Raw genomic sequence first — 15753 nt, forward strand, 5'->3', positions numbered from 1 at the left:
AGGACACTTTCAACTAGATCAGGTTGCTCAGAGCTCCATTCAGCCTGATCTTGAATATTTCCAGAGATGACGCATCTACCACCTCTCCCTGTGTAGCCTGTTTCAGTGTTTCACTACCCTCATTGCAAAAAAATTTCTTCTTTATATCTAGCCTAAATCTACCTTCTCTTAAGTTTTAAACTATTACCCCTTATTCTATGACAAAAGATGCTGCTAAAAAGTTTGTTCCTATCTTTTTTATAAACTTCCTTTAAGTACTATCAGGCTACAATAAGGTGTCCCTAGAGCCTCCTCTTCTCCAGGCTGGAAAAACCCAACTCTCTCACAGGAAAGATGTTGCATGCCTCTGATAATTTTTGTGACCCTGACGATGCAGTCAGCAACATACATTTGACATTTTAATCTACTGTTTGAGCAAACAGAGCTTACTACATTTTTCTGAACTACCTTGAAACTAGATACCTTCTGAGAAAAGAAGTGGATTTTGCACTGTCTGAGCAGACCCTTGACACATTCAATGTACAGCATTTTTATAGCTTCTCAGTGTGCTTACCTTCCAACCCAGTCAACAGCTAAACCATCAGGGTTAACTATGTATTTGAGATTCAAGTCAACTTCCTTTGTAGGATTGTTCCTACTGCTGTCAAATGTGGGCAGATAAGCACGTTTGATGGCTCCAAACTCAGAACCTTGTCCCAGAATGCTGAAGTACACAATGCCTTCAAAAAAGGTTACAAAGAAGATTTTTAAAGTCTAGTTACACCATATTTTTTGAAAACAATCTTTCTGAGGCTTTCTGATCTCTTATGTGATGATACCAGATCCATTCATTTAAGAATAATATGAAGTTATCTGTTTAATTAAATTACGTTGGTTTAGTGTGTAAATTTTTAAGTCATTCATCATAGGTGAGACATACATCTAAAATCATCTTGATCTAGATTATCAAGAAATATGTATTAAATTTTTCAAGACCAAGTGGTCTTAGTTTTGAAGCCTCTGCATGTGATTTTGAGAGTAATTTATTCTTATGAGCCTAAGGAGCAAGCATGGACAGAGGCCCTGTAAAAGAGGCAAAAGCAGAAAAGATGATAAAGAGGCAAAGATACAGGCTAATATAGGGATCTATTGGCCCTTCCTGCTTAGTAGAAGGATTGATTCTTGCAAGACTTGATCCAGGTTTGGGGACTGGCAGAGGCAAAAGGAAAAAAAAAGGAAGGAGTTCATTTATATCAATCCTCTACTAATGCATAATCCTGAAAAGCCAAAATTCCACTGGTGAACTCACATCAAAAGAAAAAGAAAAAACGAGCAAAACTTAGCAAAACTAAATTCAAGCATTAAAAGGAACCACACTGATGCTGAAGACTGAGTAGAGGGGAGGGACACATTCAACCAAGACCTAGATCGTTTATCTAATTTGATTTTGATTTCCAGTGCAAATTAAAACCTATGCTGCAGAAATATATCTTTTTAAACCAAACACTGCATGGTTGAGTATTGATTCTACACATACTCACTCAGGCCTATCCCTTCAGGGTCCCAATCATAATCCAGAGCCTGGATGCGTTCCTGGTTATCAATATAGTCAGAATACTGTTCTGATGAGATATTGTATCTTCGAATACGCACATTATCTGGCAGCAGTAACAGTGGAGGATTACCTGGGAAACAATCATGAATTTCACTTTCATGTGTATCTCATTTTAGAAGAAACAGGTGAAAGTCATGTCTAGTCAAAACTAAACTGGGGTTTTCATAAGTATGCTTGAATGACAAGCAGAAGGAACACAGAGTCACTTCGAAAGCTTCATAGCTATTCAAACCTCCTGGCTTTGCAAAATTCATTAAAAACTGCGGAAATGCTTACCACTGAGGACTGTATTCACCTTTTCACCACAGATTTTATGCAGTAGCAATCATTAAGAGATAATTCCTTAAAAATTCTTAAACATTACAGTGTTAGTATATCACCATCTCACATCTCAAAAACAAAATGCTACTACACACTATGCAGTTCAGTTTCCTGCCTCAAAGTATGGGAAACAATTTTGAAAGTATGAATAAATTTCCAGTACCTCGTGCCACAACCTGTATGAGTTCTTCTACCTGAATGCCTTTAAGTACTAATGTCTCCACATTCAGAGGAATGCTCTCCTATCCAGCTACAGCTGTATTTGGTGTTAGTCTCAATAGTCTAATAACTTGACTAGAAGGAATATCAGTCCCACCTGGCTCATTTTACTGGTGAGAAAATTTAGTTGTTCAGGTCTTTTGCTAAGGGCAATGTCCAGCTGGGAGTCATGGAGTTAAATTCTACGCTTTCTTCTAGAGAAGTTCTACATTAATCTCATCTTCACAGAGCCAACGAGAAATGACAAGGCATTCATCTGAGTAAGGAAAATCTCATTTACTAGTGCTTTTTCCAACTAATAATCCACAAGTTCCCATTAAATGTTCCTTTGAAGCCAATTCCTTTCCCTCTAAGTTATGCACAACTATGGGAGAAAAAGGCAAGTGACTCTACTCTCTAACGAATATACAATTCAGTGTAGAAATTGACAGCATTTCCAATACATATTCAACTGAAAAAGGGGACTTAATATTCTGTGTGTGTTCTGAAAATGGCTACTGATCTGTCCTGTGGTAGACACAGGCAAAGGAAGCCTTCATTTATGAGTGCTGTAAGCTTACACTACAAAGAGTGGTGGAGTTCTAGGTGTACGTAGAACTTTTGGTTCAAAAACTTCATTCTGTTATCAGCAACAATCATGTCATCTTCTGCCACTTAGCCTTGAAAACTTTGGACGTCTAGATGCTTCCTGAATAAAGCCTAAGAAGAAGGGTTTCAAAGAACTAGATTTCTGACACAGGCAGGTAAAAAGGCAACCAGGCAGAAACTCAGATGAAAATGCCCTTTTGTACTTCCAGTCTCACGTAAATATTTACTGAATAAGGCCTCTGGACTGGACACCTGGAGACCTGTGTTTCTTGTATCATTTCTCATGTTAAAAATAATTTCTAAGCTTCAAAACCTCCATCAGCATGCCCTTTTGGTCACAGGCATGCTGTTCTGAAGATTTTACAATTTCAAAAGGCACACCATATTTTTATCATGTATTTCCTGAAGCTGTTAAAGTGTAAGCACTTTTCTAAATACAATATTGTTTTCATCTTTTATATAATACTGCTACATTGTCACTTTTCTCTATTTTCTTCAACTCTTTAATATTACTATTCTATTACTATTATTTTCTGAGTCAACTCTACCTATTCAGTGACCATCAGAGACTGTAGTCACTGCACTGAGGTATGACAAAAAGCTAACGATTTACGTTAAACATTGGCCAAAGTACTTCTGTTTGTGTGCATCAGTCAATGAACAATGAACGGCATTCTGTCATCAAACTGCCTATCATTTGTACCAGTTTAAAGCAACTTTCTTCTGATGCATTATTTTGAGGACAAAACCTAAACTTCAGGAACAGGCAACAATAGTTTCCTTGGAATGACAACCACAGGATAAGCAGCTTTTTGTTTGCAAAGAATTTCAGGAGAAAGGAAGGCAGGCATCCAAATCGAGGTATTCTTTTTAATGTTTATAATTGGAAGCAGAGATGAACACTTCTATTTGTAATTATGGAATGGGTGGAGCACACAGATAACATGTTACAGAATAAACTTTGGTTTTCATTATACCTTTCCTAAAAAACCAGAGGATTTTATTCATTAAGTTGCTACACTCCACTTGCTCTTTACAGGTAACAATCACTCTTCCTACCCGTTAACATACCATTAGCTGCACATTGTTTCCCTTGTTGATCACCCACAGACCTGAAGCCATCTGCACAGAAACATTCGTAGCTTCCTTTGGAATTCTTGCAGTCCTGAGTGCATGTTCCAAAGATCTCACACTCGTTGATATCTAGATGTAAGCAGAGAAAAGGAAGAGATTGAGCTCTAGCTATCCTAATTTGCTGGTCATCTCTACTCCATGAAGTAGTAGATTTGATCCTTCCACACACACTCTAAAAGATCAGTGACCAAATAAATTATCTTAAAACATCAGCAACTATTAGATAACAGAACTCCTCATCACTCATCTATTGTTCTATGTGTCTTAATTGCTAATAACTACATTGCTCCTGGTTATCAGACTGCTTTTCAGAGAGGTATACTTGATCATGTATTTTTTGTGTTAAATCACCAAGGAAAGACAAAAGATGAGGCATGATTATGCTGAGATGCACAAACAAAGCCACCCTGACATGTTGAAGCAAATATCCCTAGTCCTCAAAACCAGCATCAGCAGAAAGGAAAGGGAGGAGTAGCTTTGGATCATGTTCAATAAAACTACACAAATTGTCCACAAGATCTGGGAGCAACAAAGAGGAGCATTCTCATCAAAACATACTGAAATGGTAACTGTGAAGGTACAATATTGCATGACCACAAATAATGGCCTTTGAGTAGACCCCTCACCATATTTTATCTGCATATAACCAGGACAAAATTATGAGACAACAGACCTTAACCGCAGGCCTGTTCTGGAGCAATAAAGAAAGAGTCTTCAGTACATTTTCTTTCAATCAGGAAAAAAACACTCAGCAGATTTCTGTCCCTCAGATTGCAAAAACATAACAAAACCTACATACAGTAAAGCAAAAACATATACCTACAGTTACCAAAAGCTTAAAACAAGCCTGAACTGTGGAGCTAGTTCTTTGTTGCATGCCCTGCATGTTAGAAAACATGATTCAGCAGCAAAACTTCTCAGGAAACATCTGCCAAATGTATAAAAATCCTGGTAGAATGCGAAAATGTGTAGTAACTGAGCTACAGGTCACTGAACACTTATCAGTGAGATGATGTTTAGAACATTGAAAATACCATCACAGGAGTTTCGGTTATTTTCACTGGCCTTGTACCCTGGCCTACATGAACAGATAAAGCCTCCTTCATTCAGGTTGGTACAGTTATGTTCACAGATATTTTCTGCACAAGTTCGTCCTGTTCCAGGATCTGGGGAAATAAAAGTAAATTACACAATTATAACCAAAAAATAAAGTGATGAGGGGGAGTGGGGCATCATAATTTTGATCATTATTATCATTGAAAATGGTTTTCAAATAGGCAACATGAGTTTTCTTTCCTTTTTTTCCCTAATCAAAACAATTAACGCAAACATCCTCTCTCCAAGGCGTATCTAATGAGAAGAGGGAGGTAAACGCTGGTCAAGATGCTGTCAACTAAGTTGTTTAACCTCTAGAAGCAAGTGAACAGGGTCAGGATAAGATCCATAACCATCCAAGTTCACTTTTCCTTAAGGGAAATGGCATGTTACATTGCCACAAATCTGCAGAAAGTGCAGAAACTGTTTTAGAGAATTTATTTTTAACTCCTACGTTTGTGAACCTGCCTCTCTGTTACACAATCCTTTCTTATCAGCTAAACAACAAATATTCTCAATTGCTATCATGCATAACAGAGGTCCTATATTATTTATATCTGAAAACTAAAAAGATGATGTCAGCTTCTTCATGCCGTACCTAATCTAAAACCAACTGAAGTCAATACAGTTAATTGCACAGAAAGCACTGCTGTTTAAAATATGCCTATAATGGAAAAGGCAAGTCAGAAATAACAGATACTCTGTAACAGATAACAAAAATTATACTCTTCTCAAAGTACATTCTATTGATTGTGACACACTCTACATATACACAAAGTACTTTCAAACTAAAATCTGCTATATAAATAGAAAAGATAAACAAAACATGTTTATTGACAGAGCATGAAAACAAGGTACAGATGTATGGCAGAGACACTACATTAAGCTGATTATTTCCTCTTTTTATATATATCCCAGTGCTGATTAAATTAAGTATAAACAGCTCAATTTCATATACATGTAGAAGCATAAATTCATTATATGCACACATAAATATATTCTATTTTCTATCAGAGGTATTCGATGTTGAGAAGGCTACAAATGTTACCATCAGATCTGCATTCATACCAAACAGCAGAATGCTGACTGTGAGAAGGTGTCTGTTTTGCACTGTTTCATATCCTTTTTATACTTTTATATTTTCATCAAGTCATTACATTAGGTTATATTACCTAAAGACCATTGGGACAGTACATGAAACAGAGGAACCAGCTGCTTTGAAATGGACTGCACTACAAGCTCCTGAGTTATCTGCATTTTGCAGGCATGCTGGGTTGTAAATCAGAGGTGCATCATTTGGCACATTTTCACTTGTAACCATCAAAGTCTGACAAACTGAAATTGCAAGTACCTGCCCATATTGTCACTCCACAGCTGTCTATATATTGATATAAAGAGGTAGTAATTATTTTTTTCCAGATTTCACAAGAGTATTCTCTCTTGCCTCAAAGTTCAAGTGAAAGCTTTTGCATCTAAATGGATGCTAGTAAATTTAAAACACATAGTTAATAAAAGTTGTGCCGAGGATCTGAACGGGCCCTCAGCCCAGCTGTTCTTATAGAATTCTGTCTTCATGTCTGTGAACAGGACAATAGAGGTACCTCAATACACTTTTATTTTCAACAAGGCTAGAGTAACCTATACCAGTTCAGAGTCTGCCATGAATAATTCCGTAGGTTGGTCTTTTGTAATTATGATTTAAATATCAGATATTATTGCCTTCTTAATGCAACCCATTTCAAAACAAGAACAAACCTTTTTTTGTGATGCATAAATACTCTAAGCCTACAATGGACTGTTCAGAGCACTGAATTTCATAAGGTTTTCCCAAAAAGAAGGAAACCAGATGATAACTGGAAAATCCTAGCACAGACAAATTAGAAGCCAATACTTCTTAATATACTATTCAAGAAGAATGTGTCGTTATCATTTTGAGAATATTTTGATACAACAGCATTGGAATTTTGTGCGCTATTGCTATTATTACTTACTGCAGCCCATTTCATCAAAATGGTCTCCACAGTCATCATAATTGTCACAGACATAATGTAGAGGAACGCAATTTCCATTACTGCACTTGAATTCTTCAGTAGTACAAGGTCTTGGGGTTGGTTCTCTACCTACAGTCGAGAAGATAAACACTTTCAGCTATACAGTACCAACAACAAGTACTATTCCACATTGCTAATGAGGAAGCTGATGCAATCTGGTAAAATAATGTCTACAGTGACTTTGGAATTCTGTAGTAAAGCTAAAACTGTAACTGGGGCCTTCTGTCTTCTAGTCATATCTCTATGAAGCAAAAGAAGCCCCACCCTTTTATAAAGACAGAGAGTAAATTCTTCTTGTTAATAGCTTAATGAACTTTCTTTTTAATAGCGCAAATCTGTTCATACCCTTTAACAATATACTTCATACACCTACTGCAGGCTTCAAGACATTATTGAGATGTTAGTAAACTATTAAGAATATCATACAATAAAGTTAGCAAATAATATAAATAAGCCACATAAAATTTGATTAAACTTGATAATATAAAAATCAACATAGTCAATAAGAACTACACAAGCAAAAAAATATTGAATATTAACAGAGCTTCTGCAGGATTTGGGCCTAAATATCAACACTGTTGCTATGTGCGTAACAGTGTGACAAGTTCAGAAGTACCCTATTCCCATTTTAAAAGTCCCACCCTTATTGAATGATACAACCAACTCTTTCTTCTTCCTTATTTTAAGTGGAGTTCATAATAAATCAACACAATTCAGCTGTTTCTCATAATAAAATATAACGTGACTTTGCAAACCATGCTCTGTACTTTTCAGGCAAATGTTTGCTGATTTTTAGTATCTGTATGGAGAGCTGTGAATACGTAGTACCAATAAGCATAGTTCAAGTTATCTCATACCGAGCTCTAGTTTTCATAATTTATGTTTAATTTTGACATTTCCTTTAGTATTACCAAACATTAAGCACATCACAATCACTTAATTTGCTGCTCAACTTTGTGTAAACATACAGTGTTCCACTTTTTCATCACTTCCATCTCCACAGTCATCCTCCTGGTTGCACAGCTCATGACTATATATACAGCGATTGTTTTCACATCGGAAACGGAATGGAGATTCACAAGCAATATCCACTGAAACCACAGAGATTAAGTCAGTCACACGTCATGCCATCGAGTCACAAATCATCCCAATCACTTTTCTCTGGTGACATTTCTATGTCTCCTGTATTTTAAAATGTGTGGAGGCATTCAGACCCAAAAGAATATTTCCTCCACAGTTTGGTGATTGTATGTTAGGTCATTACATACTTTTTGTCAGAAGACATCATTGTTGGCCACAGACATACCCCTATTGAGTGCATATAACAGTAAACTGATTGAAAATTCAACACACCCACTCAGTGGTTGCATAGTGCACAGCTGACAAAAACTGTTGAATTAGCACCTCCAACACCACATTTTTAGAACTAGCTGACTTTAATAGCTTTAAAAGCTCGGCACCTTTGGGAATATACATTATCTGAATTACATCTTTAATTGCAAACTGATGCTCTTATTTCAAATGGCCAACCTGAAAATATGAAATACTGTCCTTATCTCTTTGATTGTTTCTCCCTACTTTTATAACCACATATACAAACATCTGCAAAGCAGTGAGAAAAACTGTAGGAGGATGAAGTGAATTTGCACATAAAGTAAAATTCTCAGCACTCATCCTGAATTAAGTCTGTGTGAATCTCCAGAAAATATTTAGAATTTATTTTCTAATTGTTCTCTCTATTGTAATTAGAGATTTTATATGCATATTGTACATTTTGATGTAATTTTTCTTTCTTACAGCAAAGGTGAAGTTCTTCATCAGAGTTATCTCCACAGTCATTATCACCATCACATTTCCAGTATGGCTGGATACAGACATGGTTTTTACACTCAAACATCATGGGTGGACAGTATGTACCATTAGGATACCGTGTTGCTGAAGAAAAGAAAGTTGTTATGACATTTTCATTTACAATGAAAAGTTAGGTTTTCCGGAAAAATATTCAGCCCAGCTCTATAATGTTTTATCAATACCCTTCTCTCCATAGTAGGAGATTTAATCCAAGGCAATGCCAAGATCTACAGCAACAGACTGCAAGAAATGAGGACTTCTTGGGAGCTATAACATAATTAATTCAGATTTGAATGACTAGTGAAACAATGCAAGTTACTTCCAGAAGCTTCTGAAAATAAACATTGTGCATTTAACAAATACTACTTGACTTATTACTGACAAATTTAATTCAGTAATAAAGGTAAATAATGCCACTGGCATCAAATATGAATGACTAAAAAAAATACCTAAGATACCTAATTCCAAAAGGACTTATATTGGTATAGCAAAAAACCCATCGAGATTCTGTAAAAGCTGGGGGGGGGGAAGAAGTAGAACAAAGAGAACTAAAAAAAATAAGACTCTTCCAATCTACATAAATAAGTCATACCCTTGCCCTTTCAATAGCTTCTCATACACTTTTGCGTCCCTTTATGAAAACCCAAATGTAGTTGAACTCAGGTTCTGATAGATCAACCGTTGCCATGTACATGCCAGGATGTGGTTTCCTTCAGGAAAATAAAGGTCCTACTGTGCAGATGACCCTTCTAAAATCGTAAGTGCTAAAATTCAGTACACAGGAAGATGTACAGAACTGCCCTGATACCAACATGAAGAGAAAGGAATTCTTCCAAATACTGAAGCCTAAAATCATTTAAACATGTAAGGCAGAACCAACACTTCAATATCACATAAAAATCCACATCAGACAGCATAGATAGAGCACAGAGGTGGTATTTTCAGTCCTACTGGGAACAGTACTTTCTTGGTAAACAGCTAGAGTTGGAGCTCCATACAAGCTACAGTGAACAGACATTTTTTCACAGTAGATGAATATACAGAAGGAAGACAGAAAAGTGCCTTAGGAAACTATTACACACAACTTTGAGCATTATAAAAGACAATCCCATTACAGAACTCGTTAGAATATGGTACAACTGAAACACTGGATCTTGCAGTGCCATGGGACAGTCAACAATTTTAATTCACTCATGTGTATCTTCTGCAGGACCTTGTAAACACATTAATTTACTAGCATTAGGAATGTGTTTACAACCAACGCAAGAGGTGGCAACCCATCATTATACTAAAAAGCTGATTTAAAATATTATACTGTTTCTGAATTTTTACTGATGTCACTGAGTGCTGCAGGTAAATCTGTACTTCATGTCACTTAAAGAGAGAGTAAAGTGCAAATCTTTCTGGAAGTGAGCTCAATGAGCACCAACTGCACAGCTTGAAACTCACGACAAGTTGCTTCATCGGAGAAATCAAGGCAGTCTGCGTTTCCATCACATCTGAAGCGCTCTGCAACACAGTGTCCACTATCGCACTGGAAATAACCTGGGTGGCAGGTCCTCAGCTCTGAAAATATTCAGAATATCTGTTGAAATGTCTTCTTGTTCAAATATTGATAAAGTTTTTAATTTTTGAGAACAACGTCCTAAAAATGGCTGCAAAATCCAAGATCATTATAACTGTGGTATCCTCTACTTTGGATGGAATGACTAAAGTGATCTGGTCAACATTAGTCCACTAAAGATGCTCCTCATAAAAGATCATTTTGCAGAACAATTTATCACATTAGAAACAAAAGCATGAATAGGTAAGAGATACCATCCAGACAATACGCACCACAGTCACGTTCATCTGAATTGTCTTCACAGTCATCATCGTGATCACAGATCCACCGTGAAGGAATACAGCGCAAATTGTCACAACGGTATTCACTTTCTGTGCATTCACGAGGACCTTCATTTAAAATGAATGTACAAATATGAAAAGTTCTCCAAGTGTCGATTTAAACATCCACACCTGTCTCACTAAACCAGACAGAAGTAATACAGGCAGATAACGTGGTATAATCCTTAGATCTAAATTATGTTAGAACAGCATTCTCCCAATACTATGTTCAACACAATTAATTGTGTTAAATATTCTATATCCCTCTTGACACAGAAAAAAGGGAATTCATTGTGGATTTTGTTTCATCACAGAATACAGAAATATTTTTATTCCACATGAGAAAAAACAAAATCTACCCTCACTGTTTAAGGAACTAGATAATACTACATTTGTACACAGGGCCAAATTCAAATGTCACTTCTCAGTGGAAAACAGGAATTGGTGTTGTGGTAACTGGATTTACCAGTATCTTTATGTATTCAGAATGCTTCCACACGACAACACTGTGGTATATTTCAGCAAAGGAAAGAGAGGCTATACAGTAAAAGCAATGCAATAGTTGCAGTTCAGAGCTGTCCGTCTCATTCTCTCAAGAAGCAGAAGGCTAGTTAAGTCAAAAGCTGGGCTATACTATAACAGCCAAAAAAGAACTCACTGCAGTTGTGCTCATCAGAGTTATCTCCACAGTCATTATCCCCATCACACTTCCAGCGCAGTGGGATACACCGATGATTGTCACAACGAAAATCTCCATAAGGACTGCAAGTCATCTCCTCTGCAGTGTAAACAGTTTGCCAGTGAAACAACACGTTAGCACAGTCTTTGGATAAGATGGAACACAGAAGTTGAAGTAGATAGAGCTGTTTGTACTGCTAACTGGGTCAAGTAATAAAGAAATAAAGAAACAGCTGAAATGACTATATAGAACTGAGATTGAAACACAGAGAGATAAACTTAGTACTTTCAAAGGAGGGCATCTTGGCTTCATAGTGTGGTTACACTTTCATGTCTTTTCTGAAACAGTGATCCAATGCCCTCTAAGTTTCCTGTATAAGCACATGAGAGGTCTCAACACAAATGTGAAGGTCTGGGAAAGCATCATCATACTGCCCATACTGACAGTTTCACTAACACAGGAGGCAAGATAAGTAAATGTAGAAAACTGACAGTTTTAATTGTCTAGAATAGCTTAGCTCGAGTAAAGTATTTCCTGTTTCATCTCTTGACATGTCAGGCAAAATAATAAAATCCTGATCTTCAGAGCTCAAGTGAGCTGCACAATGAGGTGCTGCACACAGAATTTTTCCTGAAGACAAATAACTACCAGGCCAATTAGCCAATATCAAACAAGACATGCCCAGCTACATTATTACTGGAAACTCTCAGAAAATGAAGGCCTTTATAAATTGGAGAAATATTTTAGGTACAAAGTTATGTTGAAACAACTTCCTTCTCCAAACATACCACAGCCTTGTTCGTCACTGTTGTCTCTGCAGTCATCATTCCCATTGCACACTGCCCACGACGGTATGCAACGGTAGTTGCTTCTACAGCTGAATTGTGTGTGATTGTCACACCGATAGTCAGGGCCCACTGAAAGAGACAGTTGTCAGAGTTAATTGTTTTACTTAGCCATTAAAGTGTCTTTGCTATTCTGCCTTTCAAAATCCGTTGTGACATAGTCAATTATTGCTACCAAAAAGAGCTATCAGCTACCTTCAGTGTTGTAAAAAAGAAAGCATGAAAAGTATCTGATTTTACTGCCTTTTCCAATCAATGCTGCTTGTATTCTGTGTATGCTACAAACCCATGACAGGTTCAAACCACATTCAGTGTGGTTTTCTGTGCAGTATTTAGAGCTGGTAACAGTGGTAATAGAAGCCCCAAACCTGAAAGCCAGAAGAGGCAGCCTGTCCTCAGATGGCAAAATCTAGTCACAAGTTCTTCCAGATGGTCAGTGACTGAGACATACGGTGGAGCACAATAAACACAGGCTGGATTGTGGTCTGCGTTTGTTCTCCTTCTACGTGTTAGTTTCCAAATCATATACCAATCATCATAAGAAACTTAGGCTTCAGGGAATGAAACTTTACTTTGCTTTTGTAAAAAGCATTACATATGCAAGGCTCCAAAGTGAAACAAGCTAAAAATTGTTGAACTGGCATTCACTGCTTCCACATAGGCAATTGATCAGTGTATATCCTTTTTACAAAGTGTTGTTAGGGGCCAAGCAAATGATGTTGCTAGGATCAAGCAAACCACATTGGGACAATGCCAGTTCTTGATAATCTGACCAGCATAAATAAGATTTATCCCCTTCAAGAACAAAAAAAAAACCAGTTTATCACAAAGCCTTTATGTTTTCACTCTTCACTACATGATTGCAATATTGCTTTCCAATAAATTGACAACCTCAGGAAAATGTTGTCTGCTCTAAAAAGAAATGCTGTCTGCTCTACTTTTGGAGCACTATAATGCAGGCAGCTTACTACAGCTCTGTGCTTACTGCATTCGTGGAACGGCTCATCAGAGTTATCACCACAATCATCATCCACATCACACTTCCAGGACTGTGGGATGCAGCGACCATTATCACATTTAAATTGTCCTGGGGGACAGGTTCTACTGGCACAGTGAGTACTATCTTCATCCGAGTTGTCACCACAGTCATCCTCTCTATCACACTGCCAGGCTTCTGGGATACACTGTTTATTGGCACACTGCCACTGATGAGTTTCACACTGATGATTAGCTGAAAGAATAAAAATTGGCTGTTAGGATGCTACAACTTACAAGAATAGTCAGCTGCTGTTGTGTCAATTGAGTAGTTACCATGTCTACACTGAAAGTCAAAAAAGAAAGCCAGTAAAAATACAAAGCATTACATTTACTTGCCCAGTTAAGGTACAGATTTCTAATCACACACGGCACATTTCCCACAGGCAACTTCAGACAAGTTCACTAAGGCTCTACATTTTTCTAGGAGCAAGACAGATTCTGTCTTCTCCTAAAGCCGCGGGGAGTAAATCCAGCATTCAAATACGATTGAGGCAGGGGCTCCCAGTCCCTTCACAGAGGAGCTATATGACATTGTGGCTTTGGCCATGCTACCAACTCAGAAGTACATTGCCTGATGAGCCTGTTCTTCTAACCATGAAAAGGTTGGAAAACTTAGCAGAAGACCATGCCGTTAACAGCTCCATAACCTATAAATGCACAGCCTCTATTTCCAAGGGGCAAAGCACTGGAAGCTGACAGCAGCAGTGCCGGCAAACTGGGGGAGCTCTAAAGGTTTATGAAAATAAGAGCCAATGTTGACCTCTACTTCCAGACTTTATATGTCGAACTAGACACTATCATACTACTTTTCAACATATACTGCCAAACCATTCAAGAGGAAACTATATCATAATTTCCATACATTTTCCAGACTAAAGGACTCTATTCCCATGCATAAGACAACAAGCAGAAGTAATTAGATAGACCTAAACTGACTAGATAGACCTAAACTGACTTCTATTGTACCAGAATGTTAAAACAAGTGACAAAACATGCAACTGGCACATTTGTACTTACTTAATACTCCCCTGTGCCACGCTTAAGAGCTCAGCTATTTCAAACTGAAGTAAAATCGACATTTTATTTAATTCTGTCATTGCTAAGATCACTTTACAATGGAAGGCAATGAAACTATCAATTATACAACCACACTGCTTTCTTCCTTCATCTCTTCTTTATATTACCTAAGCTTGCAACTGCCAGAACTACATTACTTACAAAAAGAGAACTAAGGGTGGGCTTTTTTAAATTAGACATAAGTATGTTAAATAACACAGGTTTTCAAGGAAATAACTTTATTCCCCAGGTATAATTAGGCTACATCACTAAAATGCTGCCATCACAAATAGCTTTTCAAAACAAACCTTCCCACAGACACTGGATTTTGTGCAATGCAGAGGGAAATAATTTTGTCCCCTCAAGCAAAGTTCCAGAACACAGGGAAAATGAGCCTACCTGGTAGACTGACCTGGGCATTAGGAAACCTCAGATTCCTCATTCTCAGCACAGCTTTGCTCTGAACAAAATAAAGTGAGTCCTGCTTCTAGTATTTTATGCCTTAGTCTGCAATTAACACCAGTGCAAATCTGTCTCAAATATAAAATGTTTACTCTCCTTTTTTCTCTCCTTTAATCTGCTTTTGCACTGGTGTAAATTACTCTAACAGGTGCAAGACGAGAAAAGACCACATCTGTGTACCTCACCTTTCCATCTATTAAAAAGGAAAAATTATTCTGAAATTTATATATAGTTTACACAATTTGTACTGGCAAAACCCTTAAATTTATTTAGCCATTACATACCACAAAGTACAGGATCTTCATCTGATCTGTCATGGCAATCTGTCTGGCTATTGCACAAGAAATATGGACTTGTGCAGTTCCCATCATTACACTGGAACTGACCAACAGGACAGTATCGATGTGGACAGGTAGGGGGCTCATCAGAGCCATCTCGACAGTCCCTCTGTCCATCACATTTCCACCAGATAGGAATACACCTATAAAGAGAAAACAGTGTTTTCTTTGTTGAGGATATGTCTCTACGGATACACAACCATCATTTTACAGCACAAAACCCAGTCTTGTCTCAGAGTTAATTCTTGAAACTTCCAAGACATCTTGAATTTCATGTCTTCTGTTTCATTTGTCAAATGCCAACAAAATATGCCAGAATACTGTCACCAGAAACAGATGATATTGGTGGCCTCTAGAAGGAAGTTCACGGCAAATAAATAAGGACTTATTTTTTATGTATTTTCATGGTAACCAACTCTCATGCTTTTTAAATCAATCTTCAGTTGTATTTTTAATGAGGCAATATTTTAATTCGCCTGAACTTTAGCAGGAGAATTTCACTAGGTACTATCATTGTAACACTGCTTCAAAAGGCCACCCGATAAGCACACCTGCCTCAAAGGCTCCGGAGTGATACCATATCAGCACAGTAGCTCTT

General features: G+C 37.4%; 1 protein-coding gene across 5 annotated transcripts in view; it reads right to left on the reverse strand.

Annotated features, from left to right (window-relative positions):
- LRP2 (LDL receptor related protein 2) overlaps positions 1-15753 on the reverse strand; it is a 128265-nt gene that overhangs the window by 12966 nt on the left and 99546 nt on the right. For all 5 annotated transcript variants that reach the window (XM_054070467.1, XM_054070468.1, XM_054070466.1 and 2 more), the window contains 13 exons: positions 15102-15298; positions 13247-13492; positions 12205-12333; positions 11396-11515; positions 10690-10806; positions 10303-10419; positions 8800-8937; positions 7971-8093; positions 6943-7071; positions 4891-5022; positions 3794-3925; positions 1521-1664; positions 554-719 (listed from right to left, as the gene is read on the reverse strand). In XM_054070467.1, coding sequence (XP_053926442.1) covers positions 554-719; positions 1521-1664; positions 3794-3925; positions 4891-5022; positions 6943-7071; positions 7971-8093; positions 8800-8937; positions 10303-10419; positions 10690-10806; positions 11396-11515; positions 12205-12333; positions 13247-13492; positions 15102-15298 — 1890 coding nt within the window. The remainder of the gene's footprint in view (positions 1-553; positions 720-1520; positions 1665-3793; positions 3926-4890; positions 5023-6942; positions 7072-7970; positions 8094-8799; positions 8938-10302; positions 10420-10689; positions 10807-11395; positions 11516-12204; positions 12334-13246; positions 13493-15101; positions 15299-15753) is intronic.

This window comes from Cuculus canorus, chromosome 6 (genome assembly GCF_017976375.1).
Source record: "Cuculus canorus isolate bCucCan1 chromosome 6, bCucCan1.pri, whole genome shotgun sequence".
Lineage (NCBI taxonomy): Eukaryota > Metazoa > Chordata > Aves > Cuculiformes > Cuculidae > Cuculus > Cuculus canorus.